At 50.1% G+C, this 13,944-nt stretch overlaps 2 protein-coding genes across 3 annotated transcripts in view; one reads left to right on the top strand and one right to left on the bottom strand.

Moving 5' to 3' along the window:
• Positions 1 to 1,398: 1,398 nt before the first annotated feature.
• On the bottom strand, positions 1,399 to 7,056 carry SNRPD2 (small nuclear ribonucleoprotein D2 polypeptide 16.5kDa). The gene is made up of 3 exons (XM_006867397.1): positions 6,980 to 7,056; positions 3,529 to 3,708; positions 1,399 to 1,573 (listed from the first exon to the last, which is right to left on the bottom strand). The coding sequence occupies exons 1-3, from the start codon at positions 7,054 to 7,056 to the stop codon at positions 1,399 to 1,401; spliced, it is 432 nt and encodes a 143-aa protein (XP_006867459.1).
• Positions 7,030 to 13,944, top strand: part of LOC102813446 (glutaminyl-peptide cyclotransferase-like protein-like) — an 8,874-nt gene continuing 1,959 nt past the window's right edge. Inside the window, exons 1-6 of one of the 2 annotated variants that reach the window (XM_006867322.1) lie at positions 7,030 to 7,255; positions 7,743 to 7,886; positions 9,149 to 9,430; positions 10,855 to 11,007; positions 11,101 to 11,200; positions 12,183 to 12,299. In XM_006867322.1, the coding sequence (XP_006867384.1) occupies positions 7,055 to 7,255; positions 7,743 to 7,886; positions 9,149 to 9,430; positions 10,855 to 11,007; positions 11,101 to 11,200; positions 12,183 to 12,299 (997 nt within the window). In that variant the 5' untranslated portion in view covers positions 7,030 to 7,054. The remainder of the gene's footprint in view (positions 7,256 to 7,742; positions 7,887 to 9,148; positions 9,431 to 10,854; positions 11,008 to 11,100; positions 11,201 to 12,182; positions 12,300 to 13,944) is intronic. The other variant, XM_006867323.1, reaches the window with a different exon arrangement.

The raw sequence follows: 13,944 nt of genomic DNA, 5'->3' as shown, positions 1-13,944 counted from the left end.
GGCTGATGCAATGAAATGCAGACGGTCTCTTGTGATACAATAGTGAATAATTGTTATCAGGACTGATTGTGAGGGTTGGAAATGTAAAGGTAGACGTTTTATAGCAAGGAGGGGAGTGATTAACTTTTCAGTCTAGGAGCAGAGGTCCTTAGGAACATTAGAGAAGAGCAGAGAGCGGGACCCTACCCAGAGAAGCAGTGATGCCTGAAATGGAGCCAGAGATGATGACGTGGAGCTATGGAGCAGCTGGAGACTGTAGATCCAGAGAGGAAGAGCGATTGTGTGCTGAAGACCTGGGGTACGGGAGAAGGATTGCATGGAGGGGATTGTAACCATGGCAATGATACGATATACGATAGAATGAAAGTAAAACTAACGTTCTCCCATGTAAACTATCACATAACTCACAATAAAACATTTAAGAAAAAAAAAAACGTCAGCGAACATGAAGAACAGCCATTCCAAGGGAAAAGATGAGGCAGTCTGTTCCCACAGAGATTGTCAAAGTCAGAAACCCTGCCAGGCAGTCCGACTGTCTCTTACGGGGCCCCTGAGCAGGGGTTTATAACCGTACCACTGCCCGGTGTACTCGGCCGTCTGCCTGATGCAGGGCCACCACCACTCTGCTTCTGACGGGCTCACAGGGCCTCCCGAGCAGCTCAGCTCAGCTCAGCCTGAGCCTGGATCTGAGGACTCCTGGGGCCACCTGGAGAGGGGAGGCTGGATGCAGCCAGGAGAGAAAGGACAATGTGGGCGCATCAGAGTAAGACATCCCCATAAGCTCCTAATAAAGAAGGCCTGCTGTCCCCACCTCACCCTGCGGCAGGCAGACCGTAGAGTATAGTCTACACCAAGGCTACAGGCTCAGGGGTGAGGCAGGTCCAAACCTCAGCTAGGGGCCCTTGTGGAAGTGGTAGCCCCTCTTCCTGTGCCTCAGTTCCTTCTGGAAAAGGGAGTAAGAAATGAGAATGTCACCTTTGCATCCTGAAGGCACCGAGCTCAGAGCCTGGTGCTCACAAGTGCTCTCGTGGGGGAGCTACAGGCTCCTCCCAGGCAGAGAGGTGGCACCTGGGAGACATCTGTTAACTGAACAAGTGAGAAGAAAAAAAGACAAAATTACAAATGAAGCTGAGACTCACTGAGAGGGGCAGGGAGAAGGGAGAGTGCATGAAGAGAAGCTAGGGAAGACTGGGCAACAGGAAAGAGAGCAAATGAAGCTGAGAGGTAGCTTCTGTCCACCCCATGCGGAGCCCAAGGTCCTTCCTTGTTCCAGAGACCAGCATCGTTCTGCCCGCCCCTCACAAGACGCAGACAGGTACTAGTAAAAAAACACAGGGACTTTATTATTCCCAACACAGGGCAGGTCTTCATGGGGTGGTGGGAGGCGGCTTTGGGCTTCTACTTGCCGGCGATGAGTGGGTTCCGCAGGACAACAATGACAGAGTCCCCACGTAGGAACATCTTGGAGATGTAGCGGTCCTTGTTGACAGGCTTGGACTTCTTCTTGCCCTTGCCACTCTTGGGGACTTCAGTCCACATTTCTTTCACATTCTCCAGCACCATATTGCAGTGTCTAGAGGCCGGGGGAGGGAGACATGGGGAGTGAGTGGGGAGGTCCTGGTGACTACTTGTCTAACAGGACAGTGCCGTGCCTGGGCTCCAATCCCATCTCTGCAAGTCGAGGCCTGGGCACAGGACTTTGCTGCTCTGTATCTCAGTTTGCTCCCCTCTAAGCTGGAGCCAATAGTGGTACCCACCTCACTGGGTGTTATGAAGAAAAAGGGCTTAATCCAGTATCTGCATGCAGAAAAGTACCCGTCCTCCAGAAACTTCAAGGATGTTGGGGCTCGGGGCGGCACATGACCTCTGCACTCTAGTCCTATCCTTGGGGATGCCCGGTGGGCAGGTCAACAGCAGCACAAATCTAGTGGAGTGCCCACCCCATGGAATGCTCAAAAATCCAAGGGACCAAGAAAACAGACTAGATCCCTTGCCCGTGAGGTGTGTCTGCGTCTCCACCAATCCTCACCACAAACGTGGCAGGTCATGGCGATCCCTGCAGGAGTCACAGGACAATGAGGGGAAATCTAAGCCCTCACGAACTGGAAGTGGTAGAGCTGGTGTGAATGCAGGTCTGTCTGATATCCTGTTGTTAATATGATTCTCATTTTACCTGAGAGGCTCCAAATGAAGAGATTTTCTCAGGGTCTTGTAGAGCCTTTCTAGATATCAGGCCTCACCACCCTTCCTGTGAAGTCCTAGTGTGGCGCTACAGGATAAACACTGGACTGCTAGCCACAAGGTTGACAGTTCAAACCCACCAACCACTCCTTGGAAACCCTACACAGGGATGCTGTGAGCCAGAACTGACTTGACGGCACTTAGCAACGATGCTACCTTGAGGAAACTGGTAGACACTGTTCAGTCCATTTGTACTCACAGCAGCCCCACATCTGTCAGAACTGTGACCCACAGGATTGTCAAGGCCTGGCTTTTCAGAAGTAGATCATCAGACCTTTCCTCTGAGATGCCCCTGGGTGGACTCAAAACTCCCAATCTCTTGGTCTGTAGCTGCACAGATTACTCATCCATACCACCCAAGCATTCTAACTTGAGGAACATGAATTCGTGAAAGGTTAATGCCAGTTTCTTAAGCACTTGTGAAGCATTAATGTAGTAAAGCGAGCGTTTTGTGTCCTCCAGGCCACTGAATGAATCCTCACAACCACACCATGAGGGCTATCGTTAGGATGCATTTTAGAAATAATCGTCAAGCTGAGGCCCAGACAGGAAACATCACCTGTGGTTGTAATGCTCAGCCTGAAACGCCAAGCCCTAGTGTGTACCTTCCAATGACTGAGCCCTGTTCCACGTTACCTCTCTGCCAGCACTTCTGGGGTCTCAGTGGTTCCTGCCAACTACTCCGTTCTCTTTCCCAGTGTTGTTTTTCACCACAGACCTTCCCTTCCTTTATTGACTGATGGCATGTGTCAATAAAGGGCAAGGGATCTAGTCTGTTTTCATGTGTATATCTACCTTTCACTTCTACAACTAGTTCTTTATCCAAAGTTTCCCGTTCACAAGAGTGAAAAATTGGAGCATTCTGTGCATGAACAAGGAGGTAGGCAACAGCTATGGACCCTTCTCAAGCACTGAATTTTTGGAAACCACCACCAAGCTTACTGCCACTGGCATCTCTGGGTGACGCAAAGAGGTAAGCGCTTAGCTGCTAACAGAAAGGTTTGAGCTCACCCAGAGGCACCTCAGAGGAAACACTTAGCAAACTGCTACTGACAACCAGTCCCTGACAAGCAACCCTGTGGAGCACTTCCACTCAGACCCGGAAAGCGGCTGCCGAGGGCTGGGTGGCTGCTGGCAGAGTTGGGATACAAATCCAGGTGGACGTGCTCCCGAAGGCATGCTTGTCACCGCATGCTCGGGCACCTGGGAACCCGCTGTCAGGTGCCACGGACTGAGGCTGGCTGCTTCTCCAGGCCAGACAGAACCCCTGGAGACCCGGGCACTCACCTGTCAAAAGCCTTGACGCGGCCCAGCAGCTTCTTGTTGTTGCGACAGTTGATGAGCACTTGGGTGTTGTTCTTGACCGACTGCGTGAGCACCGACAGGGGCCCGGTGTTAAACTCCTCCTCCTCCCGCTTCTGCAGCTCCTCTGGGGTCATCTCACTCTTGGGCTTGTTGAGGAGGCTCCTGGGGGACAAGGCACACTGGTGAGAGAGGCTGAAGCAGAGGCGAATCATGGTCTCCCCTTCGCTGGCTCGCCAGTCTTGTTCCCAACATACCCACCCTCCTCCAGCTCAGTCCTGCTAAGACCTAAACTGTGCCCACGCCAATATATGTAGAAACACAACCCCTATACTGGGGGAGGTGTTGCAGTAATGTTTGGAATAGGGTTTCATTTATAAAGTTAATGCGGTCAAATCAGTGTGGTAGTGGGGTTGTGTGCCACAAGTTGGTTCCAACTCCTAGCTACCTTGTATAGACTTTCTGAGGCTGTAAATCTTTATAGCAGCATACAGCCTCATCTTTCTCCTGCAGAACCAGCTGGTGGGTTTGAACCACCAACCTTGGGGTTAACAGCCCAATGTTTGTCCCTTCAGTGCACCAGGGTTCCTTAAATCAGTGTTGTTATTATCATCAAGTCGGTTCCAACTCATAGCGACCCTGTACGTTTTAACTGCCAACCTTGTGCTTAGCAGTCCAATGTTTATACTACAGTGCCACACCAGGACTCCTACATCAGTGTGGGGTGTCCTAAACTGAATCATTTCTAAGTGACCCAAGGAGCCCACTACAAGGAACTGGGGAAAACAGGAGCTAGGGGTCATCAGTCTGAGATCTCTTAGTCTCTTGAACTATGAGAAAATCAATTCCAGGTGCTTAAAACTACCTTCTTGTAGTATTTCGGTTACATCAGCCCTGCCTAATTAGGCCAATCTACACAGACACATCCAACCCTGCATGTCCCAGGCTGAGCCCCAATAATCCAATCCACTCCATCTGTTTCTGTTGGTGACAACTCCATCCTTCCAGTTCTCTGGGCAAAAATCCTATTGTCAACTATAATCCAATCCTGTCACCTTCCTCCCAAACACACGCAGAATCTGACCATTTCTCACCATGCGTTAAGATAGAGGTCTGCCGTACCTCTATCACTTCTCTCCTGCTCCCTCCCTCCATCTCTGCCACTTCAACAGCCTATTTTCCAGATAGCATCCCAGAGGGCTATGTTAAGACCTATGTTACTCTTCAAAACCCTTCCATAGTTCCCATCTCAGTGTAAACCTAAATGTAAAAGAACCAGATGCTACTGAATGCACTCTGACTCACAGCAACCCCACAGAACAGAAAACTGCTTCATAAGGGCTCCCACGGCTACCATCTTCACAGAAGCAAATTGTCACATCTTTCTCCCATTGAGTAGCTGGTGGATTTGAACCCTTGGCTTTGGAGTTAGTAGTCAAGCACTTGACCACTTTGCCATCAGGGTTCCTTCATCTCAGTGTAAAAAAAAGGAGTAAAACTTAGCTTTTGCAATACCTTATATCTATGCCTCCCACTCCCAACTGTGCTCCAGCCACAATGACCTCCTGGATGGTCTTTGAAGAACTATGAGGCAAGCTTTCATCTTCCCCAAACCCAACCCACTGCCTCGGAGTTGACTTTTCTGTCTTTCCTCAAGTGTGCTAGTTATCGTTAACGCGAGTCCAGCTGGTTCCTTACTCATATCATATAGCAAGCCTGTAGAGGGTTTCCAAGGTGCACTGGTGGGTATGAACCGCCAACCTTGCAGTTGGCAGCCTAGTACTTATCCTACAGCACCACACGGGGACTGCCTCTCAACATTGACATTCCTCATTATTTTCATGGGGTTCTACTCTGAAACACATAGAATTCTTTTGTCTTTTTTATTTACCCTGAGATGAAATCCACGAGACGACAACTGTTTTTTTGTTTGTTTTTAAGTGTTTCACCTAACACATCCTATACTTTATTTCCTTATCCTATTGACTGCCTGTCTCTCCCCACATAAACTGCACCAGGAAGGAACTTTTTTTGTGGGGAGGGGCTTCTATTTTATTCACTGGAGTCCTGGTGTGGCGCTTTGGGTTAATGCGCTGGACTGTAAAGTCGGTTTGAACTGCAAGGTTGGCGGTTCAAGCTCACCAGCTGCTCCTTGGAAACTCTATAAAGGGTCGCTATGGGTCGGAACCGACTTGATGGCACATAACCAACCACCCCAGGTATCTAAAACAATGCCTGGTGCAGAATGAGCACCCAAACGCAAAATCAGTTCGGCGATTCATTGTCCATAAAAAGTTGCCCTCAGATTGAAAAGCCACCCGTTTCTAGATCAACTTATCAAGGTAAATCATTCTGTTCAAATCGTTAGTTATAAAAGACCGCACTTGCCTCCCCCAAGTTCCTTATCCGTGGGTCTGCTTCCTCTTAAAATTCATCTCAACAAGAAGAGTAAACTAGGGAAGGCCCCCAGCTCGTTATCTGATAATGCAGTCCCCTCTCCCGAACTTACGATCCATAAAAGGCCCTATAACCGTTCTCACACCCATCAAAAGGCCGACATTTTCCCTTAAAATGTCTGCCTCCGCTCCCGATTCACTATCAGGAAAGGTATTTATTCACCCCCTCCAGCCGTTAGTGGGCCAAATTTACACCTTCAACCCCACTCCCATCGCCCATTCCCGATAGGGCCTCACATGGTGCTGGCAGCGTTCTCCGGTCACTCCCGTTCCCTCCGCGTTGACTCAGCCTCTGCAAGGAGAGATGGGACTTCCGCTTCCTGCAGCCCGCTTCCGTTGGCGCCTGCGCAAACCCGAGCAGCCGGTGTGTTGCCATAACGATCACCGTCAGCCGTGCTTAGTGATGAGATAAAAGTCTTGCGTAATGGTTCGAGACCACGCAGAATCATTCGAGGCAAACGTTCAAAACAATGAAAGGGGAAATCGAAGGGAGCGGAACTCGAATAATTTCACTGTAGATTGGGATAAACTGAAGGAAGGAAGCGACCAAATACCAAATTTCCAAATACCCGCCGGTCCTGCCTTCGGGGGCGTGGCTTCCGCAAAAAACCAATCCACTCCTCCCTGCAGTGATGGGTCCCGCCCCTTTCTTCTCAGGACCGGTTCATTTTCGTGTCTTTCGATTTCTTTCACTCAGCACAACCAATCCGTTGCCTACATCCAGGTGGAGCATGGATCTGCGCCGGACAAGTCGAATAGTTTCTAAGACTAAACGCTTACCATTGGCTTCCCCTTTTCCGCTGAGACGCAAGCTAGCCCTATCGCACTCCCTTTTGCATTGTGCAACCCTCAGGGGAACCAATTGTTCTTCCCTAGGGAGGCAAGGAGGCGTGTCCTCAGCCCGAGAGTTCCTATTGGCTTTCTTTCTCGCGGGGGGGTGGGATCATGCCTTCACTCTGTTTGCTCATTGGTCTCGGTACTGCATGAGGTGGGATTTGGCTGGGTCTGAACTGGAGGCTCCGCTGTCTGGGACGTGGTTGCAGGGCAAAGCTGCCATGCGTCCCGGGAGCCGCGGGAAACCCCGGCTACGGCTCGGAGAGCGCGGCTTCTTGGAACCCCGCTCACAGCTTAAGCATCGCCTGCTACCGCGGCCTCGGTTGTTGCCTCTGCTGCTGGCGCTGGCTGTGGGCTCGGCGTTCTACACCATCTGGAGTGGCTGGCATCGCAGTACCGAGGACCTGGGACGGGAACTGCGGGTGAGGCCTGGCGCGGGCTCAGCAGGGGCTTTCATTCCCCGCCAACCCTTCTCCAGGGTCTGGGATTGACTGACGTGGCTTTGTGGTATGGCCGCTAACCGCAGGTGCCAGCGGCCCGGTCCTTCGAGCGCATGCACCTTACTAATGGAATAAGGTTCCGGGTTGGTTTTCTAACAGTGGTTCCCCCTTTAGAAGAAGGATCTGGAGTGGTGTAGATTACGATGAGGGTTCCTTGAGCTGGATTCTAATCCTAAATCAACTGCTTGGAAGAGACCCTTCCTCTCCTTGGCCCTTGATTTTCCCGTTAGAATTGGGAGGTGGACTGACCCAGATGGACGTCCAGGACCTGGGATTTATCTTAAAAGCCTCAGATCCTTACAAAGAGGAACCAGACACCTTACGGTGATGGCGACTCCCAGGGGTAGGATCAGAATGCGATTGCTCTCACTCTCTGCCCTTCTCCTCTACACTCTTACCTACTTCCAAGGTCCCAGTGGTCGGAAGTCTTTCTGAATCTCGGCTGCGGAGGGTGGTGGGCCAACTAGACCCGCAGCGTCTCTGGAACACTTACCTACGCCCCCTGCTGGTCGTGCGGAATCCGGGCAGTCCTGGCAATCTCCAAGTCCGAAAGGTAAAAGGAAGTCCCCCACCTCCAAACCCTGAGACCCCAGGGGAATGTGTGGGACCTGGGCATCCTGCAAAGATCACACAATATAACTCAGGGACAGAGGTTTGGCTCTCTGGCTAGAAACTCTCCAGTGTCACCATCCAAAGTGACTACATGTTAGGCTCAAGTAATAGCAGCCCTGTGTGAACCGATTTGATCTTCATTATGCAGATGGTGAAACTGAGGCCCAAAGAGGTTTATACCTTTGCTCAAGTCCTACAGCTAATAAGTGGTTTGTTGTAGTTACCATCCACTGCCAACAAGCTGATTCCGACTCCTAGTGATCCTGTAGGGGAGTACAACGGCCCCATAGAGTTTCCAAGGCTGTAAATGTTTACCGGAGTAGACTGCCCATCTTTTTCCTATGGAGTAGCTGGTGGGTTCAAGTGCTTTGCCCATTGTGCACCAAGCCTCCTCACCCACTGCCATGGCATCCAATCGGTCCTCATGCAAGGTGTCCAAGATTGTACATCTACTAGAACAGCCATCTTCATCTCTCTCCCGTAAAGCTGCTGGTGGGTTTGAACTGCTGATCTTGCAGTGAACGGCCCAGTGCTTAACCCACAGGACCCCTGATGGCAGTGGTGGTTATATGCTGGGGAGTCGGCTCACCAGGGGTCATTAGTTGGAATCAGTTCTTATTCCTGTTGACCCCACATGTGCGGAGTAGAACTGCTTCATAGAGATTTTAAGACTGTGGCCTTTCAGAAACTTTGCCTGGTCTTTCTTCTGAGGCTCCTCTCGGTGGGTTTGAGCCACCAACCTTTTGGCTAATAGTCAGACACTTTTAATGGTTTGTAGCATCCAGGGATTCCTAATAAGCAGCTAACCTTTGGTGTGAACCCGAGCTGGTGCTGAAGTATCTCTATGTTGAGTCTCAGAAAGCATCAAGACTCCTGTGGTACCTGGGTTTGAATCCAGCTCAGCTACTTGGCGTATGACCTTGGACTTGTTTGTTACCCTCTCTGTTGTCTGTGTCATCCATGCAGAGTGAGACCAATGACAATCCCTGTCTGATAGCGTTAGTAGAACATACGATGTTGAGTGCTGTTTAAGCTGTGATGTATCTTATTGGCATTTTCCCTGGTACCCAGTAGAAGTCTGTAGAGGGAGGCTTTAAATGTGGGACTTGCTAGTTGCCTGTAACTCTACATGGCATGGGGCACGTGCCCCTTCTCCCAACTTCCCCCAGGCCCCAGCTACCCTCCCACCTCTCTTGCTTTTAGTTCCTGGAGGCCACACTTCGGACCCTGACAGCTGGCTGGCACGTGGAACTAGACCCCTTCACAGCCTTGACCCCCCTGGGGCCGCTGGACTTTGGTAATGTGGTGGCCACGCTGGACCCAGGGGCTGCCCACCACCTGACCCTCGCCTGCCATTATGACTCGAAGCTCTTCCCACCTGGGTCAGCTCCCTTTGTGGGAGCCACGGATTCGGCCGTGCCCTGCGCTCTGCTGCTGGAACTGGCCCAAGCCCTCGACCTGGAGCTGAGCAGGGCCAAGGAGCAGGTAAAGAGCTGGGGCTGGGTGTCAGGAGATGCTTCCACCCTGATCCAAACCACCACCATCCTTTGTCTGGGTGTCTGTCACCCTTTTGGTCTTCCTGCTTCCATCCCATGTACAGAGAGCCTCAGGGCTGGATCATTTCATACCCTGAATGTCAGATGCTGTCTTTCCTCTGTCCAATGCCCTGCTATGGCTCCTGTCACCCTGAGGTATGCCGCGTGACCTCTCTGATCACACTTCCACCCTCACCTCTAACCACAAAGCCCCATGTTTCTTTCTCACCTCAGGACATTTACACTTGCTGTTTTCTCTGCTGGAAACTTGATAGAGGGAACCAGAGATGAGACCAAGAAAATTGTTAGGGTCAGGTAACCCAGGATCGAGCAGGTCCAAAAAGTGAATATATAACCAGAATGCACTTTAGAATTGAGGATGACAAGACTTAGACTCACGCACGTACTGTGGACATGTGAGCAGGAGGGACCTGTTCCTGGAGAGGGACATCAGGCTTGGTACAGTAGATGGTCAGTAGGAAAGAAGCCTCTTGGCGAGATGAACCAACACAGTGGCTGTAACAGTGGGCTCAAACACAGCAACGATTGTGAGAGTGGTATTCTCTTGTGTGGGGGGTCACAGTCTATACTTTTTTTATATATAATATTTTATTGTGAATTATATGATAGTTTACGTGAGAGAGCTTTAGTTTTACATTCATTCCATCGTCCATCATTTCATTGCCATGATTCCAGTCCCCTTCATGCATCATCAACCTACCAAAGGGCATATCCTAGAAACCCGCCCTCTACTACCCTCCCCCCCGCCAGTCTTCAGCCCACAGGCCCTCTCCCTCTCTGGATCCAAAGTCCCCAGCCACTTCATCACTCCACGTCATCGTCTCTGTCTCCATCTCTGGTTCTCTGGGTAGGGTCCCGCTCTTGGCTCTTCTCCGTTGATGGTCCTATATACCTCCGATCCTAGACTAGAGAGATAATCACTCCCTTCCTTGCTATAAAACGTCCACCTTTACACTTCCAACCCTCATAATCAGTCCCGATAACCATTATTCACTACAGTATCACGAGTTACCCGTCTGTATTTCATTTCATCAGCTCTGCCTAGACAGATTGGATAGTACTCACTGGAGATTCTGCCTTCCTCCATGCCCCCTAGGTTCCCTCTTGAAAGCTTGTAAGCCAGTCACTTCTTGCCTTTGTATTCCCCCCTCCCCATTTGGGTATCCAATGTCCAAGTTGCCCATCTCTGCCCACTCTGTGTTTGGAGGGGGCACAGTCTATACTCTTGGCTGCAGCGCTTGACAAGGACATAGACCTGGTTGGCTCTTTTACACTGTGCACGTGGACAGGAAGTGTGGGTGGGTTGAGGCTGACGGTCTGACACTGGCCAATCCTGACCACCTGCTCCCACAGGCTGCCCCAGTGACCCTGCAGCTCCTCTTCTTGGATGGCGAAGAGGCGTTGAAGGTGTGGGGACCCAAGGACTCCCTTTATGGCTCCCGGCACCTGGCCCAGCTCATGGAATCTACTCCTCACAGCCCCGGCCCCACCAGGATCCAGGCTATTGTAAGTCCTTCCCAGCTTCAGCAAGGAGGGAGAAGGTGAGGCAGCGTTGCCTGGCTGCTGCCCAGCCTCCTCCAGCTGTGGCTTTTCATCTAGGAGCTCTTTGTGCTTCTCGATCTCCTGGGAGCCGCACATCCGACCTTCTATAGTCACTTCCCCCGCACGGCCCGCTGGTTCCAGCGGCTACGCAGCATCGGTAAGGGTGCTGGTGAAGCAGGCTGGGGCCCCTGTCTTCTGAGGAGTCCTCTTCTCCATCCTTGTTCTCCACCTCCACTGTCTTAGAAAGTAGGGCTGAAACATGAAATGATGCCACAGCAGTCAAGCGTAACTAAACATAGGAGCTCAGGAGTCAGCCTGTCTTGGGTTCCAACCCTGCCTTGGCCTTTTACTGGCTGTGTGAGCTGAGACAAGTGGCTTTATCTCTCTCAGCCTCAGTGACTGTCTGTAAAATGGGTATAATGGTCATGGGGACATGGTGTATATGTAGAATCAGAAGGACTAAATGAGACCGGGAACATAGTAAGGGGTAACCAGCATTCATTCCAAGGAGTCCAGATGGCACAATGGGCTAAATGTTGAGCTGCTAACTGAACGATCTGCAGTTTGAAACAACTAGCCGCTTTATGGGAGAAAGATGTGGCAATTTGTTTCCATAAAGATTGTTGTTACATGCCGTCAAGTTGGTTCTGACTCATAGCGACCCAATATAAGGCTTCCAAGGAGTGGCTGGTGGGTTTGAACCACTGACCTGTGGTTTAAACTGATCTTGTAGTCCAGCACTTATTCTACAGCACCACACCAAGACTCCGTAAGACTGTTAATTAAGTACCGTGGAGTCGATTCCAATTCATAGTGACCCTGTACAGGGTTTCCGAGGCTGTAAATCTTTACGGGAGCAGAAAGTCTCATCTTTCTCCGCGGAATGGCTGATAGTTTCAAACTGCCGACCTTGAGATTAGCAGCCCGATTCATAACCACTACACTACCAGAACTAGCAGTTCTCTATCCTAAAGGGTCACTGAGTCAGAATTGACTAGATAGCAGTAGGTTTGTTATCTTAGCACTTACTCATATCGAGAGGCCCAGCGTGTTACCCCCCAGCCCCCACCCTCCTTGGATTATGAGCAGGGGGAACCTTTGACCACTGACCCCTGCCCTCTAATCCCCTCCACCTCCAGAGAAGCGTCTGCATCGTCTGAACCTGCTGCAGTCTCATCCTCGAGAGGTGATGTACTTCCAGCCCGGGGAGCCCCCAGGCTCTGTGGAAGATGACCATGTCCCCTTCCTCCGCCGAGGTACTGCTGCTGGGAGGTACAGGGGTGGGGGTAATACGGGAGCCACAAATGGGTACTCTCTCTGACCCCTTTCCAGGGCTACAGACTGGCAACCACCTACTTATACTCTTTATGCCTCAATTTCCTCATCTGTTAAATGGGACTAGTAATTATTATCTCTTGTTGAGGGCATCCCAGTGAAGCAGTGTTGAAGCATCAAAAGGTCAATGGTTTGAACTCACCAGCTGCTCCACAGCAGAGGAATGTGGCAGTCTGCTCCCATATTTATAGTCTTGAATGGTTGAAATGGCAAATGTTTTGTTGTAGATATATTGAAGTAAAAAAGATGTACAGCCTTGGAAATCCTATGGGGCAGTTGTACGCTGTCTTACAGGGTTCTGAGTCGGAATTGACTCGACAGCAAACGGTGCTGTTTTTTTAATCTCTTGTTGGAAGAATTAATAGAACCTGGCATAAGGTACTGTATACTGTTGAGTCAGTTCCAACTTGGAGCAACCCTGTATAGGGTTCCAGAGGCTGTAAATCTTAGCAGGAGCAGAAAGTCTCATCTTACCCTCAAGGAGTAGCTGGTGGATTCAAACTGATGACCCTGTGGTTAGTAGCCCAACGTGTAACCTCCTATGCTACCAAGACTTTTTCAAGAACTATTAGCGTTTATTGGTGTTTTAATCACTGCCGACCTTTCTTTTTCTTCTTTTTTAGCTTTAAACAAACAAATTAATTTTCTCACAGTTCAGATGTCCAAATTCAAAGTGTCAAGGCCTTCTGTCAAAGGCCCTTCCTTATCTCTCAATACCTGTGGATACTACGTTCCTTGGAACATCTCAGTCTTTCCCAGGTCTGTGACGTTCCCAGCATAGGGACTCTGGGGTCCAAAGAACACACTTTGCTCCTGGTCTTTCTTTCTTTGTGGCAGTAGGTCCCCCATCACAGTGTAGTGCTTACAAGTCAGGCTGCCAGTCTCATAGTCAGCAATTCAAAACTACCAGTGGTTCTGCAGGAGAAAGATGAGACGTTCTACCCCCTTAAAAATTTACAGCCTCGAAAACCCTATACAGGGACACTATGAGTTAGAACTGACTGCCTTTCAGCTCAGAGTTCTGAAAGTACCAGAAGAGAGGACCTTCTGTGTAATGACATGAGGCAATGTTCCACAGCCCTGGGACTGGGCACCTGGGCTAGCAGTGGGTCTCGGGCAAGTCTGACCAAATATCATTTTTTTTATTGCAAATTGAAGGTTTATAGAGCAGATCAGCTTTCCAGCCAACAACTCGGAGACATCTTGTTTCAGCTCATTGATTGCAATTCCCATGATGAAATATCCTGTCTCCCTCTCGTTTTTCCATTCCTCCTTCTCTCCTAACCCTTCTGAACTTTGTCCTTGAGTAAATGCTGTTCTTTTGATCTCAAATCGTTAAAAGTCTGCTTACCTCATTAGTGTTATTGCTCCCCTTATGTTGTTGTTAAGTGCCATGTAATCCGTTTTAAATCATAGTGACCCTATATAGGGGTTCCAAAGAGGGAGGGGCTGGTGAGTTTGAACCACTGACCTTTTTATTCAAACTGACCTCGCTTATCCTATAGTTCCACACCATTCCCCTTATTTGTTGTTGTTGTTGTCAGGTGCCATCGAGTCAGAACTGAC

The sequence above is a fragment of the Chrysochloris asiatica genome, unplaced genomic scaffold (assembly GCF_000296735.1).
Source record: "Chrysochloris asiatica unplaced genomic scaffold, ChrAsi1.0 scaffold00104, whole genome shotgun sequence".
NCBI classification, from domain to species: domain Eukaryota; kingdom Metazoa; phylum Chordata; class Mammalia; order Afrosoricida; family Chrysochloridae; genus Chrysochloris; species Chrysochloris asiatica.
This window is presented reverse-complemented; position numbering and strand designations above follow the sequence as displayed.

Excerpts from the sequence above, each read along its gene's own strand:
- SNRPD2 (XM_006867397.1), bottom strand. The coding sequence starts at position 7,056 with ATGGCAGCTTTGCCCTGCAACCACGTCCCAGACAGCGGAGCCTCCAGT. Across the intron at positions 3,709-6,979 it reads GCCAAATCCCACCTCATGCA|GAGCCTCCTCAACAAGCCCA; the intron begins GTACCGAGACCA and ends CTTGTCCCCCAG. Across the intron at positions 1,574-3,528 it reads CGCGTCAAGGCTTTTGACAG|ACACTGCAATATGGTGCTGG; the intron begins GTGAGTGCCCGG and ends CCCGGCCTCTAG.